This window comes from Littorina saxatilis, linkage group LG17 (genome assembly GCF_037325665.1).
Source record: "Littorina saxatilis isolate snail1 linkage group LG17, US_GU_Lsax_2.0, whole genome shotgun sequence".
Classification (NCBI taxonomy): domain Eukaryota; kingdom Metazoa; phylum Mollusca; class Gastropoda; order Littorinimorpha; family Littorinidae; genus Littorina; species Littorina saxatilis.
The window spans coordinates 4,230,015-4,249,928 of record NC_090261.1 but is presented as its reverse complement, the minus strand read 5'-3'; the positions used below and the strand labels follow the sequence as shown (position 1 = coordinate 4,249,928).

At 40.4% G+C, this 19,914-nt stretch overlaps 3 protein-coding genes across 3 annotated transcripts in view; 1 reads left to right on the top strand and 2 right to left on the bottom strand.

Annotated features, from left to right (window-relative positions):
• LOC138951891 (WD repeat and HMG-box DNA-binding protein 1-like) overlaps positions 1-10,741 on the top strand; it is a 65,817-nt gene extending 55,076 nt beyond the window's left edge. Inside the window, exons 26-27 of the mRNA XM_070323451.1 lie at positions 8,738-8,873; positions 10,202-10,741. Of these exons, the coding sequence (XP_070179552.1) occupies positions 8,738-8,873; positions 10,202-10,405 (340 nt within the window). The 3' untranslated portion in view covers positions 10,406-10,741. The remainder of the gene's footprint in view (positions 1-8,737; positions 8,874-10,201) is intronic.
• Positions 112-8,450, bottom strand: LOC138951892 (uncharacterized). The gene is made up of 19 exons (XM_070323452.1): positions 7,936-8,450; positions 7,671-7,742; positions 7,397-7,525; positions 7,215-7,286; positions 6,943-7,071; positions 6,682-6,738; positions 6,392-6,436; positions 6,056-6,091; positions 5,675-5,797; positions 5,160-5,463; positions 4,647-4,853; positions 3,994-4,069; positions 3,576-3,599; positions 3,070-3,294; positions 2,629-2,699; positions 2,391-2,495; positions 2,029-2,240; positions 1,496-1,660; positions 112-1,293 (listed from the first exon to the last, which is right to left on the bottom strand). The coding sequence occupies exons 1-19, from the start codon at positions 8,256-8,258 to the stop codon at positions 1,044-1,046; spliced, it is 2,625 nt and encodes an 874-aa protein (XP_070179553.1). The 5' UTR covers positions 8,259-8,450; the 3' UTR covers positions 112-1,043.
• A 92-nt stretch (positions 10,742-10,833) lies between the features above and the next one.
• LOC138951904 (dynein regulatory complex protein 8-like) lies at positions 10,834-19,858 on the bottom strand. Its single transcript, XM_070323464.1, has 6 exons — positions 19,726-19,858; positions 18,247-18,331; positions 17,389-17,461; positions 15,834-15,913; positions 15,313-15,422; positions 10,834-11,175 (listed from the first exon to the last, which is right to left on the bottom strand). Exons 1-6 carry the CDS (start codon positions 19,760-19,762, stop codon positions 11,060-11,062), a joined length of 501 nt encoding a protein of 166 aa, XP_070179565.1. The 5' UTR covers positions 19,763-19,858; the 3' UTR covers positions 10,834-11,059.
• Between the last annotated feature and the right edge of the window lie 56 nt (positions 19,859-19,914).

Here is a 19,914-nt window from a genome sequence, read left to right as displayed (position 1 = left end):
ACAGTTTCTGTCTTTGTTTTTTGTTTTTTTCTTTTCTTTCAGCAGACATACTGTTGCACAATTACCACACCACAACGCACTCATAAAAACAAATGAACAGACAGACAAATATCAAGTATCGTTACCACCATTATTCTCATATTGTTTCCAGGTAAACATGTACAAAAGCCAACTAAACAGATATGCTAAGTCACGCTTGCAGCCACACATAATAAGAATATACTAACACATGTTGTACAAACCCTCAGTCTCTCTCGCACACACATTAGTATCATGAATAAACAATTATTGTACACAAGCAATATTTTCAACTAAACAAGAAAAGAAAAAAAAAACATGATCACCATGTCACAACCACTCCCTCAGTCCCTGCATTGAGAGGTGGGTTGTCGCTGACATTCCTTTAATTATAATGGGAGGTACATTTTCAGCCGAACATTCCAACATGCTCAATTATAATATGTGTTGCAATGTGAGTTTCTTGTGCCTGCAGCCATTCTATGCCGCCTGAATCTAGCCTGTGAAGCAAAATGTAGTCTAAGGCAATTGATATCAATTTGAAGTGAAAATCATACAACACAGTCTCAACTAAAATGATACAGCTTTGGAAACTATTGATAAATGCTTTTCTTGCAAATTTAGTCTGCCAATGTATAATCACAAAGTTATTACTATTTTTCAAAGTTATTATTAAAATCATTATTCGCCAATGTATACAAGAGCCTCCCATCTATATTGGTGAAATAGCGCAATTTAGGGTCCATGATAAGGCAGCAGATTAAATTAAAAAACTAAACACAGCCATGCCATAGAACTATGCGGGTCTATGCATTTTTACTGGTTACCCACACATACAAACATTGCTGTCTTGAAAAGGGCCTTTCAAAAGTCCACTGGTGTCATATTGTTGTACCTCTCCACATGTCAAAAACAACTGTAACAGAACCGCAGACAAAAAGGGAGGTAATAATTATCCCACTTGACACTCTTTCCTTATGTTCTGCCTCCTTTTGGGCTACTACCAGCTCAACTGCTACCGTCATTCAGGTAAAACGAGATTTTTTCTGTGCAACAAGTTCACTAGTTGGAGGTGGGGAGGTTGCTGCCAGGTGTGTTGACAGTCTCCTTGGGTCCTCTTGTGCCAGAGGTTTTTTCCTGTGCAGTGGCAACGGGTCTTGTAGTCTCATCTCCATGATTCGCAGCTTCAGGGCTGGAATGTGGTGGTAGGTCTTTGGGACCTTCACAGGGAATACCGACCAGCGGCCGGTTTTCTTATTGAAGCATCTGTGATACCTATCAACATAGAACAAGAACAATTATGACTAAAATGCTTGACACTAACCCTTGTAATGGCCTTGAATGTCATAATATAACTAAACATGCCAAGGACATGATCATACATCTAGAACTTGAAGCCTGAATTTACATGTTTGGCCTGTGAAAAAAACAAACAACAAAAACATTGCATTGAGTGTGTTTCAATACATGTACTTACTTCTTTCTGCCATCCTTTGAAGTCGCCAAGGGTCGACCAGCATGAGTGTTGTGGTCCATGGCTGCCAACAGAATCCTGGCTTCATAAACCGGAGGTGTGTACGCAAACCTTTTGCCCGCATACATCAACAAATGTTGGTGAAACACCTCCAGGGGGCATGTGCTCCTGTATGTAAAAAGAAAGTATTATATATAATGGTAGAAGTGAACACGCTTATCATTAAATATTTTACAGTGATGTTCTGCTGATACTGTAGCGATAGGTTTTCTTGTTTATTTACCTCACTGTATGATATAAATCAACCCTGTTACAGCGAAATTCTTATATTCACTATAACAGAGTTCCACTGTATAATGTTGGCCAGCACACATCAGTATGAGCACTACAACTCCTGATTTTTACATCGAGTATTAGTAATTACAAAACCACACAAACAAGTTCATACTTGTTGCACCCACATAATCTCCTTTCATGCACACTGTAAACAGTTCCCTGATTTCTCCCTCAATAGTGAGTAATAATAATCTTCTAACCTGTTTGTGATGACCAACTCTGCTTTCTGGATCAGAGTCTGGTCTAAGACCACAGAGGCGAGCTGTTTCACTAGGGCACGGTCTTCCTGAGGATCAAGCCAGGCCCTCCCATCCTCCCTTTCCCCGCCCAGGTCTTCATGGTCGCAGCACCAGGCACCAGCATCCCAAGAATGTATGTTGCAAACATGTTGCAAAACTCCTCGCCACATACCCTGGAATGGAACAGACACATTCAGAAAACTATACATGCCTGATTTTTTTCAAACTATTGAAATTAGTGCATAATTGTGATTGACGTGCTATTATTATTTGTAAATGAAACCGTACAAATAACCAAACAAGACAATGACCAAACAGGTTACCATGAACTTTGTCTTGGTGTCAGCCTTCTGGCAGCAGAACCAAAAGTGGTTCACTATCGAAGGGATCCACTTTTGCAGCTTGCGACCTTTACTGCCTGCAGCAATCTAAGAAGAAAATGCAAATGTAAAATGTAAAGATACACACACAAACAAACCAAAGAAAACATGAGAAAACCAATAAAGCATTCACAATATTTCAAAATTGTATCAAACTATAACACAATTACAACATACGTACCTTGGCTAGCTTCTTGCCAATATTTTTGGCAACATGCCACACATCAAGGGAATGTTTTTTTCCGATCGCCTCTTTTTGACAAAACAAAGAACAAAATATATTCATTTGCAATATCAAATATTTGGTGCATACATTTTTAAAATGTTTGCTAAAATGACCAGCCCAAATTAAATGAAAAGGGCTTAGCAATGCACACATAATACAATGAACAACAGCTGCTAAAGAGACAATAATGGTGACACACTCTAAACTGTATCCCCAAAGTGGGCAAGAGGTATATTATCTTGAAATTAAGCATTCTAACTCACTGCACTGTCCATCCAGATGGGACTGATGTATGTATAGATAATAAATGTTGCATAATAAATTACCGCTAACATATAATTGACTGTTAATCACACACACACACACAAAGGGGGGAAAAGAGGAAACAGAACATACTCATATCTGCAGCTATTCCCACATGGGCATCAGTGACGACCTCATCAACAGTGGTGTCCACCCGTTCACCTTCAAGCACTACCTCATCCAGTGCCCTCTTAAATCCAACCCTTTCCATGTTCGTGGATTTTCGCTGTGTTTCCCGTTTGTCCACACACTGGACAGAGAGAATCTTTGTGGTCTCAGCCTCCATAAGAGTGTAGCTGCAGTACTGTGCGCAATGACCTATTTGAAAATTCAATGCACCATTAAAAAGTAACCATTTATGATGAAACCTGCAAACAATATTCTCTGACCGGACATCAAAATTGCAAGGCTTTTCTAAGCTCAGTTGTTTGTTAACATGGTTACGAGAACACAGGCAAGCCAATTACTCAAGCGCCTAGACTATATCATTCTACATGATGGTAAATAGCACATTCTAATATTCCAATGACTATGTAAAATTGGGGACATGGTATATATTGGGTCATTGAATAATGCAGGTCTGCAATAATCGTACTGACCTGGTGAATCATTGCGTCCATCTCCTGCACACACACACACACAAAAATGGAATGACATAACAAAATAAATGTTCAATAAAAAGTGCTCTGCCGTCACTTGACAACAGGAAGTCAATTTCAGTGGGTTACATGAAAATGTAACTTTTTCTTTCAGTCTATTTCTCAAAAGCAAGCACGCCTTGATACAATGTCCAAAATTGAATATTATGTCCTGCATCACATCATGTTTTGCTTTTGAGAAATAAAATAGAAAATATAAAGTTGATTTTAGACATTCATTTCAATATTATTGTGGGGTTGGGGGGGTGGGGGGTGGGGTTGGGTTAAGTCTACAGCATTGGATACATTATATTTCTGAAATGGCACAACAGTGACAAAGGGGTCAAACATAAATCACAAAAGAACAACAAACACTCACCCAGAACAACCAAATTTTGCTCTGCCAATGAGTCGAAGATGGCTCGTTGGTGGTCCTTCCATGTGTCCTTCACAGCCTTTATGATAAATGGAAAACAAAGTTATATATCTATATTCTTGTGAGTTGGGACAGTCACTGAGGGACACACAAAGCAAGAATTTTGCCTCACAGACTAGACTATGTCAACTGTTCTAGACAACAACAAAAAATGCCATACTTGTTACAAAACATCTGAATACATAACGAGAATGGGTTGCTTTTAGTTTCTAAACATCATTTGTAACTAGGGTGGCCGGTTGGTTCTGTGGTGAACACGATTCCCCAGGGATACAGCAACCCGGGTTCAAATCCCCGTTGGGCCGTGAGTAGGGCGCCTGTATAGTGCAACCTTTGCCGCGCTTTGAGTTTGCTAGAGATAAAGATAGAGATCAATAATAATAATAATAATAATAATGGACATTTATATAGCGCGTTTCTAGACAATCTACTCATAGCGCTTTACAATATTTAAACAGGTAAAAACAAACATGCATAGATATTAACACAAACTGGCAGGCAAACATAAACAACACAACTATCAATATCCAAATTCCATTTTCTTTCCATTTTATACACACACATTATAAATTATTTTTTAACTGTTTTTTAATTACCTGCACCACATAATGTTTCTGGACAGCCTGGTGGAAGGTAGCACCAGGAAAGGGCAGGTTCAGCACCTTCGCCCACAACGCCAGCTTGGCATAATTATTTCCACTTAGGAGGATACATGTGCTGACTAGAAAATCACCACAGTGAATTTTGTTGGGCAGGGTGGGCTGGGCACACCATGTGTGGCTCACATGGCCTTTCACACATTCCTGAAATTCACAGATCAGATTTGAAAAAAACAAAAATGCAAATGACTTTATAAAAATTCAATGTGTCACTGTCAGTAGGATTACTAGGAACATATACATGTACAAACATAATGAGTTGATGAAGCCTAAGTGCATTCTGAAATCTGAACCATCATGCCACATTTAGTGCTGTTAGACTTAGTAGTGTCCAAGATAAATTCAACATTTTAGTTTTTAACGAATGAACGGCCAGACGGACAGATGAACCAGGTGAGTACATAGACTGACTTTTGCTTCGCATGTGAGTAAAAAATAAAATGTTCTCACCCATCTGAGGTACAGTGCTGAGCCTGTGAAGCCCTCCTTCACGGCAGGAACATGCTCACACCCAGCAGTGGAGCATTTCCTGATGCTCACAGCAGCCAGTGCCTTTAGTTGGTGGACAAATGCTAGGCACAGTGTGCTGTTGCAAATGTCCTGGCACTGGTCTGCTGTGGCTATCCTGGTGATGCCTGGTCCTAACTCCACCTCCTCCGCAGTGTCAGCATCACCTGTCTCTTCGTCCTCCTGCTGGCCGTACGCCACCTCCTCAAAGGCCACCTCGTCTGCCTCCTTGGCATACTTTTCATCCCTGACACATAGGAATAAATAAAAAATAATAATAACATTCAGTGTGCAATACAGTCTGATGTAGATTAGACTTCCCTAGAAGAATGAAACCATTTTAATCATTTTACAACATAAATGTATAAATTCATGTATACATTACATACAAATGAAATAGATTAGAATTTGTTTTATTCTTACAAAAGCAACACATTAATAAGAAATGCAAAACATACACATCCATGGTGAGAAAAAAACTGGCGTCTTGAGATTCCAGCTCGATATCATCGACATCAAAGTCGCTGTCATCACCATCTAAATCACCATCACAGGTTAAATCACTGAATTCAACAGTGATGCTGCACAAGAGAGACATTGAAAACAAAGTTAGCATCACTCAAAATAATAATGTAAGTTGTCAACTGACAAACAAGAAAAAATGTGCCTGCAGTGCCAATCTATAATACTACTACATGTATCTCCGAAAACATAAAAAATCATCAAATGACCTTTATTATCAGAATATTCTCATTGTTTGTGTGTGTGTCTTGTTTTTCATCATTATTATTTTCACATGGTTCTTTACAAATTAGCTTTTTTAATAATACTACACTTACTTGAGAGGGTTGACAAAGGAGCGGTCAATGTTCTGCCTGTAAACATAAAAATGGTAATTATAATGTATTAAAACATGCAAACAAGAACTAGATGTACTGGGTAAATCAAAACACCCCTCAACAGTATCCAGTTTCTGTTGACATTACATTTCATTATCTTGAAAAAACAAGAAGTAATAATTGGTATAACTAAACCAGCAACCAACTCAACAATCAACAATAGTAGACACTAATGACTGCCGTCATTGTAAACTGAGGTAACCGGCTGGTGTTGATCTCTGGCCGACAGTTTGCCAACTCAACTCAAATGCAGATAACAAACAATGACAAGCTTACCGTTTTGACCTCATCCCTTTCCCTTCTTTGGCAGGCTGATCAGTCCTATAATTGAAAAAAAAAGTTATTTATAAATATGATTTGACTATTTAACACACCTTGAATCAATCGATAATGTGAACCCACTGGCACTTGTGGAGACGATTTAAAGTTTAGCATTTAGAACTTTGTAAATAGATAGCGGTTTTTGATTTAAACAAGACAGTTATTTGTGCAAGGGAGACAATATACAACCGGTGTAACCAGCCAACCAAAATCAACACTGCACCATGTTCAGTAAATGCACTCACTTTTCAATCTCAAGTTCTGGCTCCTCCTCGAATGGCTCCACACCTGATAAAGGTGTACTGAAAAATGTCAAACAATCAACTCTGACCATCACCTGATTAAAATGTGTTTAAATGCATGAAACTAGCAAACTGACAAACTGAACAAAATCTGAAACCAATCTTCCCAACATTTCTTTTTTAAGTTTTTGTGAACCCCATTTACTGTCAATAAACGGTCTATGAGTATGAGTATCAATTTACAAAGTACATATATATATTTACCACGGCTTGGACGAACTAGGGACAGAGGAGAGGTCGGGGGTGGTGCTGACTTTCGCTTGCTGCAGGAGCTGCCCTGGGGTGGAAGTTTTCTGCGGAGGCTGTTTAGCAAAGTCTGGTCTCTGCACAGCTCTGTTGAATAAGAACAAAAACAAAATCCATGCACTTTGAAATAAATTCGGTTCCTACATTCACTACACCCAGCTGAGCAAATTGGTAAATGTATCAGAGCTCTGTGTAAAGCTGACTTTCACAATGTATCAATTGACACTGACCTGCTTTCAATATCCCAAGTAGAACATCCTGGTTGAGGGTCAGTCAATGCGGCCTCTTGAATCTGTTGATAGCTAAAAGTAAAACATAAAAATAAGTCAGAAGTCAATACAGCGCTAATTGACTGAAAAAAAAAATGAAACGAATGTTCATCTATAATTATCAGTTTACAAAATACATTTACCACGGCTTGGACGAACTAGGGACAGAGGAGAGGTCGGGGGTGGTGCTGACTTTTGCTTGCTGCAGGAGCTGCCCTGGGGTGGAAGTTTTCTGCGGAGGCTGTTTAGCAAAGTCTGGTCTCTGCACAGCTCTGTTGAATAAGAACAAAAACAAAATCCATGCACTTTGAAATAAATTCGGTTCCTACATTCACTACACCCAGCTGAGCAAATTGGTAAATGTACATCAGAGCTCTGTGTGAAGCTGACTTTCACAATGTATCAATTGACACTGACCTGCTTTCAATATCCCAAGTAGAACATCCTGGTTGAGGGTCAGTCAATGCGGCCTCTTGAGTTCGTTCGTACCTAAAACAGAAAAAGAAGTACAGTAGTCAAGAAAGCACTGATTGACTGGAAACAACACTTTGGTTTTGAAACGAATGTTCGTCACACTGTCACTGTAAATTATTATTTGAAAACATGGTACTCAAAGAGAAAACAAAACAAGCAAATGACAAGAACAAAGGAGGAATTTGAATTGAATTTAAACGATACTTACGCGTCCATGAGGATTCTAGAAAGTTCCGTGTCTGCTTTTGATCTGTTGTGAGGTTTCAACAAATGAGGTGTCTTGGCAAACACCTGTCCTCGGAGGGCCCCCCATCGTTCGAATTGGCTGGTCAAACAAACTTTCAATTTCTCCCTCAGCTTTTTCTTTTTTTTCTTGGCCGAAGCCGTGCTTGCAACTCTGGCAACAGGCACAGCAGGTGGTGTAGGAGGCAAACATACTTTTGGAGGCATAGATCGAAGACGATCTTTCACATCTTGAGAAGCCATCTTTGTTTGTAGGGGAAATCCGTTTCCGGTAAATGTTCTAAACATAGAATCGCCTCGCTATACACTGTCACGTGACTGTTCTAAAAATATCACGGCGAAGGGTATGGGTTTATTTCGAAACTATCTTCAATTATTGATTTCTGACAAACTACAAAGATTTGAATAGCCCCAGTTGGTAGAACACCTAATTTTTATACGCTGCAACAGCTGAAAAAGCCTTAAACCTATGGGTTGAGCTCAATGGGAGTCTTTAATACAATTTTTTTTTAAATACTTTTAGTTTTGTCCTTTACAGTACTTTCTTTGTCCCATGTCCATTTGTTACTAACGTACTCGGTGTCTCCATTTAAACAAAAATTAAATTATTTTTTGGGGGGTCATCTTTTCTTCCTCCTTTACTTTACTCTTCACTGTTTGTGCACAATACTACTGTTCAATAAAATCACTGTGAACATTTTTAATCTTCATGTACTCTTCAAGCTGGAGTGTCATTGTAAGTGAATTTTCTTGGTGTTATCTTCCAGACCAGTCAGCGCCTTTGAATTGTGGCTGTCGGAGAGTCAAGGTGACCTTGAGGAGGAGCACCCTGACCTTGGTGAAGAGGAACTTAGCCGAGCGGCAGCTGAAAAGTTCCGTGCCTTGCCCAGAGAAGAGAGACAGGTGGGTACACAGCAATAACCTGATTTAACTAGTGTGAGGTTCACCGTGTGATTCTCAAATGTTCACTCTTCTTTCAGTGCGTGACGTCACTTGCGCACAGTTAATTCAGGTCTATCCTGGGTACACACTACTCTTGGCATCTTTCTTCCATCTTTTTCTTTTTCTTTTTTCTTTCAATTTATTTTTAAGAGAGAGACTCATAATGCAGCTATTGCTTTCTTTTTGACTCACATGCGAAGCAAAAGTGAGTCTATGTACTCACCCGAGTCGTCCGTCCGTCCCGGCGTCCGTCCGTCCGGAAAACTTTAACGTTGGATATTTCTTGGACACTATTCAGTCTATCAGTACCAAATTTGGCAAGATGGTGTATGATGACAAGGCCCCAAAAAACATACATAGCATCTTGACCTTGCTTCAAGGTCAAGGTCGCAGGGGCCATAAATGTTGTCTAAAAAACAGCTATTTTTCACATTTTTCCCATTTTCTCTGAAGTTTTTGAGATTTAATACTTCACCTATATATGATATATAGGGCAAAGTAAGCCCCATCTTTTGATACCAGTTTGGTTTACCTTGCGTCAAGGTCACAGGAGCTCTTCAAAGTTGGATTGTATACATATTTTGAAGTGACCTTGACCCTGAACTATGGAAGATAACTGTTTCAAACTTAAAAATTATGTGGGGCACATGTTATGCTTTCACAAGAGACACATTTGGTCACATATGATCAAGGTCAAGGTCACTTTGACCCTTATGAAATGTGACCAAAATAAGGTAGTGAACCACTAAAAGTGACCATATCTCATGGTAGAAAGAGCCAATAAGCACCATTGTACTTCCTATGTCTTGAATTAACAGCTTTGTGTTGCATGACCTTGGATGACCTTGACCTTGGGTCAAGGTCACATGTATTTTGGTAGGAAAAATGTGTAAAGCAGTTCTTAGTGTATGATGTCATTGCTAGGTTTAGCTAAAGGTCAAGGTCATGTAAAGGTCAAGCATGTGAGTTGTATGGGCTTTGCCCTTCTTGTTTGCTTTTAGTGGCAGCTTTTTGGTGCAAGATTGTTGCACTTATCTTCGGTGTTTACTTTAATAATGACTAAGAAGTTTTTTAAGTTCAATTTTCAAATTCAATTTTGGAATGAGGTGTGTTTGGTCTTAATCTCCAGATACCCAGCTTTAAACCTATCTGCTGACAAGCACTAAATCAGGCCATCTGTGTGACTTTGTATTTCCACACAGATTTAGTTAGATACATATGCCCATGCACTCCCAAGTTGCGACTCTACTCTCCATGTGTGTGACGTAGTAAACATTTTTCTGCGACAGGTATGGCTTCAGAAAGCCAAGTCTCAGCCCCAAGCAGATGACGGTGCATCTGACAAGAAACGGAAACACTCAGAGGAAAAGGATGATGAGGTTCCACCCAAGACACAGAAGAAAGCGCCAGCCTCACCCCCAAAGAAGCCATTATCACAAAATACAAACTCCAAGTCCAAGCTTGCTGCATTTGCGTTCTCTACAAAACCCTGATACCTTTATGAATGTTGAGATTCAAGCCCAAAATATTCGTTATTTATGTTGTTTCTGCAATAGGCATGGGAATGCTGAGTGGTTTTGTACACTTGGAAATAAAGACAGGCTAGGAAAATACATGATTGTGTAGTTATTGCAGTTTGCTTGTGTAATCATGTTTAATAAAGAAATGGTCTTGTGTAAAGATAATGTTTTCATCGGTTCAATATTTTGGTGTCATAGTTTGTCTACGACAAGTTTTATGTCATAATAGTATTAACAAAATCATTGTCTCTGGGAACTGTTTTTGTAAAATATTTGAAAATATTTCACTTGTAAATTATTATAGTTTTAATAAAGTTTTCTGTGTACTGTACCATGAATTTCAGTTGTTTCTTGCTTTGTAATGCTGTTAAGAGTTAACAGAAGGACACCTGAAACATGAATATTTTTGACAACAAAACTTTATTGCCCACAATCACACTTATATACACAGCTGCTTCGGAACCCAACTTGCAGCTTGGGAAACAAAGGAACATCAAAATATTTCTCACGCACTGTGTACAATTCTCGCACATTATGCTTCAAAACTCTTTGCAGTTTTGGAAACAAGGGGACAACATAGGTACATGGAAAACATCTTTCTCTCGCACTGTGTAAATTGATCACGCATTATGCTTCCTCGGCAGCCATTAATGAGGCGTAGTCTTTGTAGGGGACATAGCCTTTCTCTGGGTCCAGGGCTTGCGACATCATTTCCTCCAGCTCTTCTGACGTGAATGGTTCTCCTGGTAGTCACAACACAACAAAACACAAATGATTCCTGCAAGTTTTATAGGTGTTTTTTATGGGTCACGTAATCACTGTTTGTGTGTACAGTGGAACCCACCTTTCTAGACCCAGATTTGATTTGAAACTTCCCCCCTTTCTAGTCCCTCCAGATTTGATTTGAAACTTCCCCCCTTTCAAGTCCCTCCAGATTTGATTTGAAACTTCCCCCCTTTCAAGTCCCTCCAGATTTGATTTGAAACTTCCCCCCTTTCAAGTCCCTCCAGATTTGATTTGAAACTTCCCCCCTTTCAAGTCCCTCCAGATTTGATTTGAAACTTCCCCCCTTTCTAGTCCCTCCAGATTTGATTCGAAACTTCCCCCCTTTTAAGTCCCTCCAGATTTGATTTGAAACTTCCCCCCTTTCTAGGTCCCTCCAGATTTGATTTGAAACTTCCCCCCTTTCTAGGTCCCTCCAGATTTGATTTGAAACTTCCCCCTTTCAAGTCCCTCCAGATTTGATTTGAAACTTCCCCCCTTTCAAGTCCCTCCAGATTTGATTTGAAACTTCCCCCCTTTCTAGTCCCTCCAGATTTGATTTGAAACTTCCCCCCTTTCAAGTCCCTCCAGATTTGATTTGAAACTTCCCCCCTTTCTAGGTCCCTCCAGATTTGATTTGAAACTTCCCCCTTTCAAGTCCCTCCAGATTTGATTTGAAACTTCCCCCCTTTCTAGGTCCCTCCAGATTTGATTTGAAACTTCCCCCTTTCAAGTCCCTCCAGATTTGATTTGAAACTTCCCCCCTTTCAAGTCCCTCCAGATTTGATTTGAAACTTCCCCCCTTTCTAGGTCCCTCCAGATTTGATTTGAAACTTCCCCCCTTTCTAGGTCCCTCCAGATTTGATTTGAAACTTCCCCCTTTCAAGTCCCTCCAGATTTGATTTGAAACTTCCCCCTTTCAAGTCCCTCCAGATTTGATTTGAAACTTCCCCCCTTTCTAGTCCCTCCAGATTTGATTTGAAACTTCCCCCCTTTCAAGTCCCTCCAGATTTGATTTGAAACTTCCCCCCTTTCTAGGTCCCTCCAGATTTGATTTGAAACTTCCCCCTTTCAAGTCCCTCCAGATTTGATTTGAAACTTCCCCCCTTTCTAGGTCCCTCCAGATTTGATTTGAAACTTCCCCCTTTCAAGTCCCTCCAGATTTGATTTGAAACTTCCCCCCTTTCAAGTCCCTCCAGATTTGATTTGAAACTTCCCCCCTTTCTAGTCCCTCCAGATTTGATTTGAAACTACCCCCCTTTCAAGTCCCTCCAGATTTGATTTGAAACTTCCCCCCTTTCTAGGTCCCTCCAGATTTGATTTGAAACTTCCCCCCTTTCTAGGTCCCTCCAGATTTGATTTGAAACTTCCCCCTTTCAAGTCCCTCCAGATTTGATTTGAAACTACCCCCCTTTCAAGTCCCTCCAGATTTGATTTGAAACTTCCCCCCTTTCTAGTCCCTCCAGATTTGATTTGAAACTTCCCCCTTTCAAGTCCCTCCAGATTTGATTTGAAACTTCCCCCCCTTTCAAGTCCCTCAAGATTTGATTTGAAACTTCCCCCCTTTCTAGTCCCTCCAGATTTGATTTGAAACTTCCCCCCTTTCAAGTCCCTCCAGATTTGATTTGAAACTTCCCCCTTTCAAGTCCCTCCAGATTTGATTTGAAACTTCCCCCCTTTCTAGTCCCTCCAGATTTGATTTGAAACTACCCCCTTTCTAGTCCCTCCAGATTTGATTTGAAACTTCCCCCCCTTTCAAGTCCGTCCAGATTTGATTTGAAACTTCCCCCCTTTCTAGTCCCTCCAGATTTGATTTGAAACTTCCCCCCTTTCAAGTCCCTCCAGATTTGATTTGAATCTTCCCCCCTTTCAAGTCCCTCCAGATTTGATTTGAAACTTCCCCCCTTTCAAGTCCCTCCAGATTTGATACTTCCCCCCTTCAAGTCCCTCCAGATTTGATTTGAAACTTCCCCCCTTTCAAGTCCCTCCAGATTTGATTTGAAACTTCCCGCCTTTCAAGTCCAGATTTGATTTGAAACTTCCCCCCTTTTAAGTCCCTCCAGATTTGATTTGAAACTTCCCCCCTTTCAAGTCCCTCCAGATTTGATTTGAAACTTCCCGCCTTTCAAGTCCCTCCAGATTTGATTTGAAACTTCCCCCCTTTTAAGTCCCTCCAGATTTGATTTGAAACTTCCCCCCTTTCAAGTCCCTATTTTCTCAGACCTGTTCACAACCTCTGTAAATTTACCCCCATTCTAATGCTCCTTTTTACGTTTCATTAATATTTGACAATACTGTATGTACTCGCTTGAATGGGAATTGAGATAATATGTATGAGTGTAAAGCGCTTTCCAGGAAACTACTGGACAGATGTTAATGAATTCTTTCGGATAATATCCCTACATGCTTTATTTAATTTTTTTGATAATTGCCTTTGATGACATCTGATCCTTAGTTGAGGCCACACTGCGGCAATGGTAAATTTGGATCTAATTTATTAAATGATTTGTCAAGCAGGTCTTTGACCCAATCTGGACTATGCCATTGTGTTTCATCTCAGAAGCTTAATTTTTCTTTTTTTTATTTGATGATTAAAACTAAGCTTGAAAATTAAGTCGCAATCACACATTCAAAATTGTATTATTTTATTCTTAATTATTTTCTGAATCCAAAAATATAGACATGCACTGAATATGAATTAGGCCAAAAAAAAAAAATTGTCTGTTTCTGGTAACATGGCTAAAAAAAAATAGGGTCGGTAGGTCGGGATTTTTTTTTTTTTATTTTATTTTTTTTTTTACCCCAAATGTAGACCAATAAAACTAACTTTAAAAATCGCGCAAAGAGACTGGATTCACTATACAAGACACTCAACACATTTACAAATCGTCAGCGGACTTTCGTTTTCACACGTTTTTGTTGTTCATTTTCTCACCCTGTCCTTTACCACCAAAAAAACCCAACTTTTTTTGAGTTAAGTTTAGGGTCGGCGCCGAAATTTAGGGTCGGTCGGGTGACCAGAAACAGACAATTTTTTTTTTTTTGGCCTTAAACAAAAAATCAAATTCGTGTGCAAATTTTGCTTATTGTTGGTTTTTCTGAGATCGGTCTGTCCATGCAGTATCAGTTGTAGAGTTACGGCCAGCCCAGAACTTCATAGTCTTGGGGATAAAAATATGGTGTGCTCAGTTTTATATTTTTAACCAGACTAAATATGTTGACCTAGTTTTTCGCAAATTGTCCATACTTGATTTTCGCAGATATTTTGTAGGTCTTGAAAAAGGGGTTTCACTGTACATACATGATGTAAATGCCAGTTAGCTCTAGTATTATAATTACCGTACTTTCCGGGTCATAAGGCGCGACTTTTTTCCTCGAGTTCGACCCCTGCGTCTTGTATAACGAAGCGCCTAATCCGTGTATGAAATACAAAAAAAATCAAAGAGACCGCCTGAGTACCAGTCAAACAACTTGTGATAATGCATGTTTCAGCTACTGGGTACTGCCCTGGCCAAGTTTCCTCGAGCTCTCAAGCCACCCAGCTATCACAATGGACCTGCCTTTGATCTCGCCGCACACACAGAGCACACATATTTCCACTCTGTTAAACTCGGTCACTGACCCCGGTGCAGGAAGTGTTTCCTCTCTCAGATATGACAGGGGAACCACCTCTCATGGCAAAAACTGGGTCATTTCCACTCTGTATTCTTCCTTTGATGTGCGGCTTATTTTCATTCTTCGACCGTTTGTTACCGGTATACTTTTTCAATTTTGGTGCGCCCTATCGGCCCCCTGCGCCCAATGGGTGACTGGATTACAATTTTTGTTAAAAAGAAGGGGGTGCGCCTTATGCGCTGTAGCGCCTTGTCACCCGGAAAGTACGGTATGCAGCCATTTTCTAAAGTGAACATTCTTATTCTTTATATTATTTTTATGAAAAGACTGCATCAAGCCTGGATCTGTGTTGTAATCTATCAGTCAAATACTAATTTCTTTCCCGTCATCAAACACATATGTTAACAGTTTGCTCCTAATTCCACCAACAGTTTATTTAACCTTTCTTGCACAAGTTTCACAAGCATACCCACAGAAGGAGAAAAAGAAGGTGTGCTCCCTACCTTCCTCTGTCATGTACTTGGACAGTTCCTCCTGGGTTATGTACCCCTTGCCTTCCACGTCCAGCACTTGGAACGCCTTCACAATCTGATCCTCTGGCACTGGTTTGTACCTGTACCGTCAAACTGCTGTCAAAACTCTTCATGACTAGAACAGTGAAAACAGCCATACATACACACAGAGTCCGATCCTCTGGCACTGGTTTGTACCTGTACAGTTAAACTGCTGTCAAAACCCTTCATGACTAGAGCCGTGGAAACAGCCATACAGACACACAGAAATTGGGTGCACGTTCATTTTTGGGGTCAATTGCTGAAATACCAAATAGTTCGATACTTTTGGGCAAACTGCTGAAATGTCCTGTCAACTTGTACAAATGTAGCCTGTTTCTGCAAAATGAAATTGTCGACAGTAACCAAGCAGTCTATTATTTGTCTGGACGCTTAAACCTCTTGCATTTTGTGCTTCTAGAAAAAGAACAAATAAGAAAAGAAAAGAAGAAGAAAAAAAACCAGATACTTGCCTCCTCTCCATAAGAACTTTTGTCATCATGGGAAGGAACTTTTCAAATCTAATGTAGCCTGTGGATTCCTCCTCCTCAATCTTGTCAGACAAAACAAGGCACAAACTAAGCATTTTGTTAACACAAATAAAAACCAACACACACACACACAGACCAACACATACACACACATTGTTGACAATAGTGTCCGAACTAAACATTTGTTACATATCATGTCTGTCCTATTTGCATCTACTTGTGCATTTTTTAAACATGTACCTAAAGCCATACCTCCCATAATAAAAAAAACAAGATTGGTATGTTATTTATATAATAATAATAATAATAAATGAGCATTTATATAGCGCAACATCATAACTTTACAATTATGCTCTTTGCGCTTGACACATTTAAAATTAAAACACAGTTATACAAGCAGTTACATCTACATTCATAGTCAGCAACGCTTAATTAAAAGCATAGACCATCAAACATACATTACAAAAGATTCTTCTACTAACTAAGTAATAAAAACATGAATAAAATAGGTAGTGAAAACAAGGAAATACCAGCTGAATACCCTTAATCAAACAGAACATGTTATCAACAATACTGAAAACAGCCCTAGATGTTTATATACATTATCACATTATCACTAAAACAACAAATACACTACATGTAGCCTACTGATGGACTGAGAAAACAAAATCAGGGGTTGTATTTCTTGAAGAGGTGCGTTTTAAGTGCTCGTTTGAATGCTTGGGGTGACAGAGAGTGGCGGATGTGAAAGGGGAGAGAATTCCATTGTGTGGGTGCGCAGAAAGTAAAAGTGCGTTGTCCGTATGTTTTGGTTTTGGTGTGTGGAATGGTGAGGATGCGACAGTCAGAAGAGGCACGGAGTTGTCTTGCTGGAGAATAGACGGTGAGGAGTTCAGAGAAGTAAGAAGGAGACGAGCCAGAAAAGAAGTTAAAGCAGAGGGTGGACAGTTTGTAGTCAATGCGGGCTTGAATAGGTAACCAGTGCAGTGTGTGAAGAAGTGGTGTTGCGTGATCTCGCTTTCGTGCTTTCAGAATGAGGCGTGCTGCCGAGTTTTGGACTTTTTGTAGTTTATGCAGGAGGTACAGGGGACAGCCAGAGAGAAGAGAGTTGCAGTAGTCAAGTTTAGAAAGAACAAAGGCACAGACAAGAGTGTTAGTTGTTTGAGAGGAGAGTGTGTGGCGAATGGTGCTGATCTTACGAAGCTCAAAATAAGCTGCTCTACAGACTAAAGATATATGTTTGAATGTTTAATTTGTGCGAAAGCAAAACGCTACAATCACTGTACTGTGACCAGGGGTCTGTAAAGTGGACACACACTATGATACAGATAATGAACTTATCTAACAAAATTCTCCAAGAAACTTGCAAGCAACTAAGACACTGGTACCTATCAAAATTCAGCTTGAAGCAGAAATTCTTTTGACTGTGCTTAGTACAGTCAATGACTTTGATGCCATAGCTTCATGTTTGGGTTTCTGTGTAAATAAGCAAAACAAAAATTAGAAACGAAGTAAAAGTAGTAGTGTTGATGTTTACCTCAGCAAGCATGTCATGAAGTTCAGCTTCACTAGGGCAGCAGCCTAGAGAGCGAATAATAGTCCCCACCTCTCTGAAACATAGGACTAGGTGTTTTGAGCCATGCACCTACTTGCAAATGTTTGATGCAGTGTACTTTCAACAGTAAAATGCATAACTGAAATTAAACCTCCCTCTCTTCTTAATTGTTTTGGTAAAGATGTCTTTATTCTCGTGTGAACCGTCGTGGTGATCACCACAGATCTGCCCAGATATTTTACCTGGGATAAAAACATCCTGCCATTTGGATACCAATGGCCAGAGAGTGGTTTTTGGTCAATGGCCAAACAAAATTTCTGCAGACATGGTCTAGCGTGTTGATAGACGCTTTGCATTTGATGACACTGGTCATGGCTGTAAAGCTTTTAATAGCAAAGCTATAATCGACCGCTCAAGAACAACACATGTTTCTTCCTGTATGGATAAGGTGTTAATTTTTTGCTGAATTGACAGATTGACATGTGTTGGGTACACAATTAATTCAGCAAAAATGTCAACACTGAGCAGGAAGCAGTGGAAGGATGCTCTTGACCCATGTTTTGTAATGTTTCACATGATCAATTTCACAGGAAGATAGCTACATCTAAAGTGTATAAAAATTTACTTCTATCATTACAAAGACAACAATGGCAGTTCTTTTTCTTAATTTCTGTAGTAATCATGTGGTTATACTGTGTTTGTAAGCAAAAGAAAAGACTGGGCACCTATCTGTTTCCTACACCTCATGACAAAATGTTATATGCATCAGTCATTATTTGATTGCACTTCAGGTGTTTTGTGTGTGTGTTTGTAGATGTGTGTATAAAAAAAGAGACTCACCGCACGTCAACTGTTTTGTTCGCCTCATGATCGAATATGTCAAATGCATCGGTAATTGTCTTTTGTATATCAGCTATCATAGAATCTGTGGAGAGAGAAAAAGCAAATTGAGTTTTCACAGAAAAATACACCCCTTATGTCCGTGTGGCAAGAATCAGACAGCAGAGCACATCCTGCAGGCTTATCCATACCACAGTGCTCTGATGGACACCATCTGGCCAGAGGAGACAGCGCTACAAAAGAAGCTATACGGCCCCAGAGAGGACTTGAAGAGGACAGCACGTTTTGCCCTGCAGTCCGGACTGACGATCTAACAGCGAACGACAAGAAGAAATTCAAAGTAACTTGACTGGAGTATTTTGTGATAGACTAAGACATTCTCCCGAGATAAGCCAATATATTGTGCTAAAGACACAAACACGAAAATGAAGAAACAAACATACAGCGAGCTATCAAAAAATAAAGATGCAGATGAAACACCATCCTACATCAACCATGGAAGAGGCAAAAACGCACACCCATTTGACTACGTTCTTCACGGTCAAAAGCTAGAAACCGTCACAAGCTGCAAGTACCTTGGGGTAACAATCTCCAACAATTCCACATGGACCCACCATATCAACAACGTGGCTGCTAAAGTTTTCTGCGACGCAACTTCAGGGAGTGTACCCAAAAGGCGAAGACGGCAACCTACACCACAATGGTCAGGCCCACCCTGGAGTAGGCTGCAACAGTATGGGACCCCCACCTTGAACAGGAAAAGGCTCCACTTGAAAAGGTCCAGCGACGAGCAGCTAGGCATGTGTTCAACAACTACACAGACAGGAACCCTGGCTCCGTTACCACTATGCTCAACAAACTCAACTGGGACAGCCTGGAGACCCGCCGCCAAAACATGCGACTGTTGATGTTGTACAAAATCAAAAACTCACTAGTAGCCATTGCCGCAGCGGCGAACACCTCTCCCTCCGACTCTCGAACACGGAGAGCTGGCCGGCTGCACCAGGAGTACGCCCTCCAACCAGCCCTTTCAAACTCATTTTTTCCCCGCACAATCTCCGACTGGAATAAGTTGCCAACACTGGTATCGTCGGCCCCCTCCCTGGAGTCGTTTCGCTCCCGTCTCGGCGGCAGTTTCCTGCAGTCGGGCATGAGAGTCCCTTGAACGCACTCTCCCATGTACATAGTTTTAAACCTCCCCACCTTTTTAATCTCCCTGTTTGCCGGAGCTAGCCACTCTCGGTAACAGTGACTCAACCGCAGGACTCTGAGACGTTCGCAAGAACCCAGTCCTCTACGGAAGAAGAAGAAGAAGAAGAAGAAGAAGAAGAAATAAGAACGCGCACACACACACACAGATATTCAGAGACATCAAGGACCACACACATGCGCGAACACATACACTGACACACACACTTGCATTATAAATGCATGAAACAAGAAAAAAAACAGCTGATGGCATGAATGCAAGGCTCAGACCTGTGGAAGTTTCTTTTTGGTCTCCGGTGTCCGCCATGTTGTTTATCAGCGTTGCTACACCGAAGTCTCGTTCTCACGTGAAGATGCTTGCGTGAAGTGAAAAATCATCACGCATGCGCACCCTTTCGCCGGCCATTTGTCAGAGAAAAAGCAAACCAAAAAGCGAAGTGCGCGAGTTTTCTTTTTTAT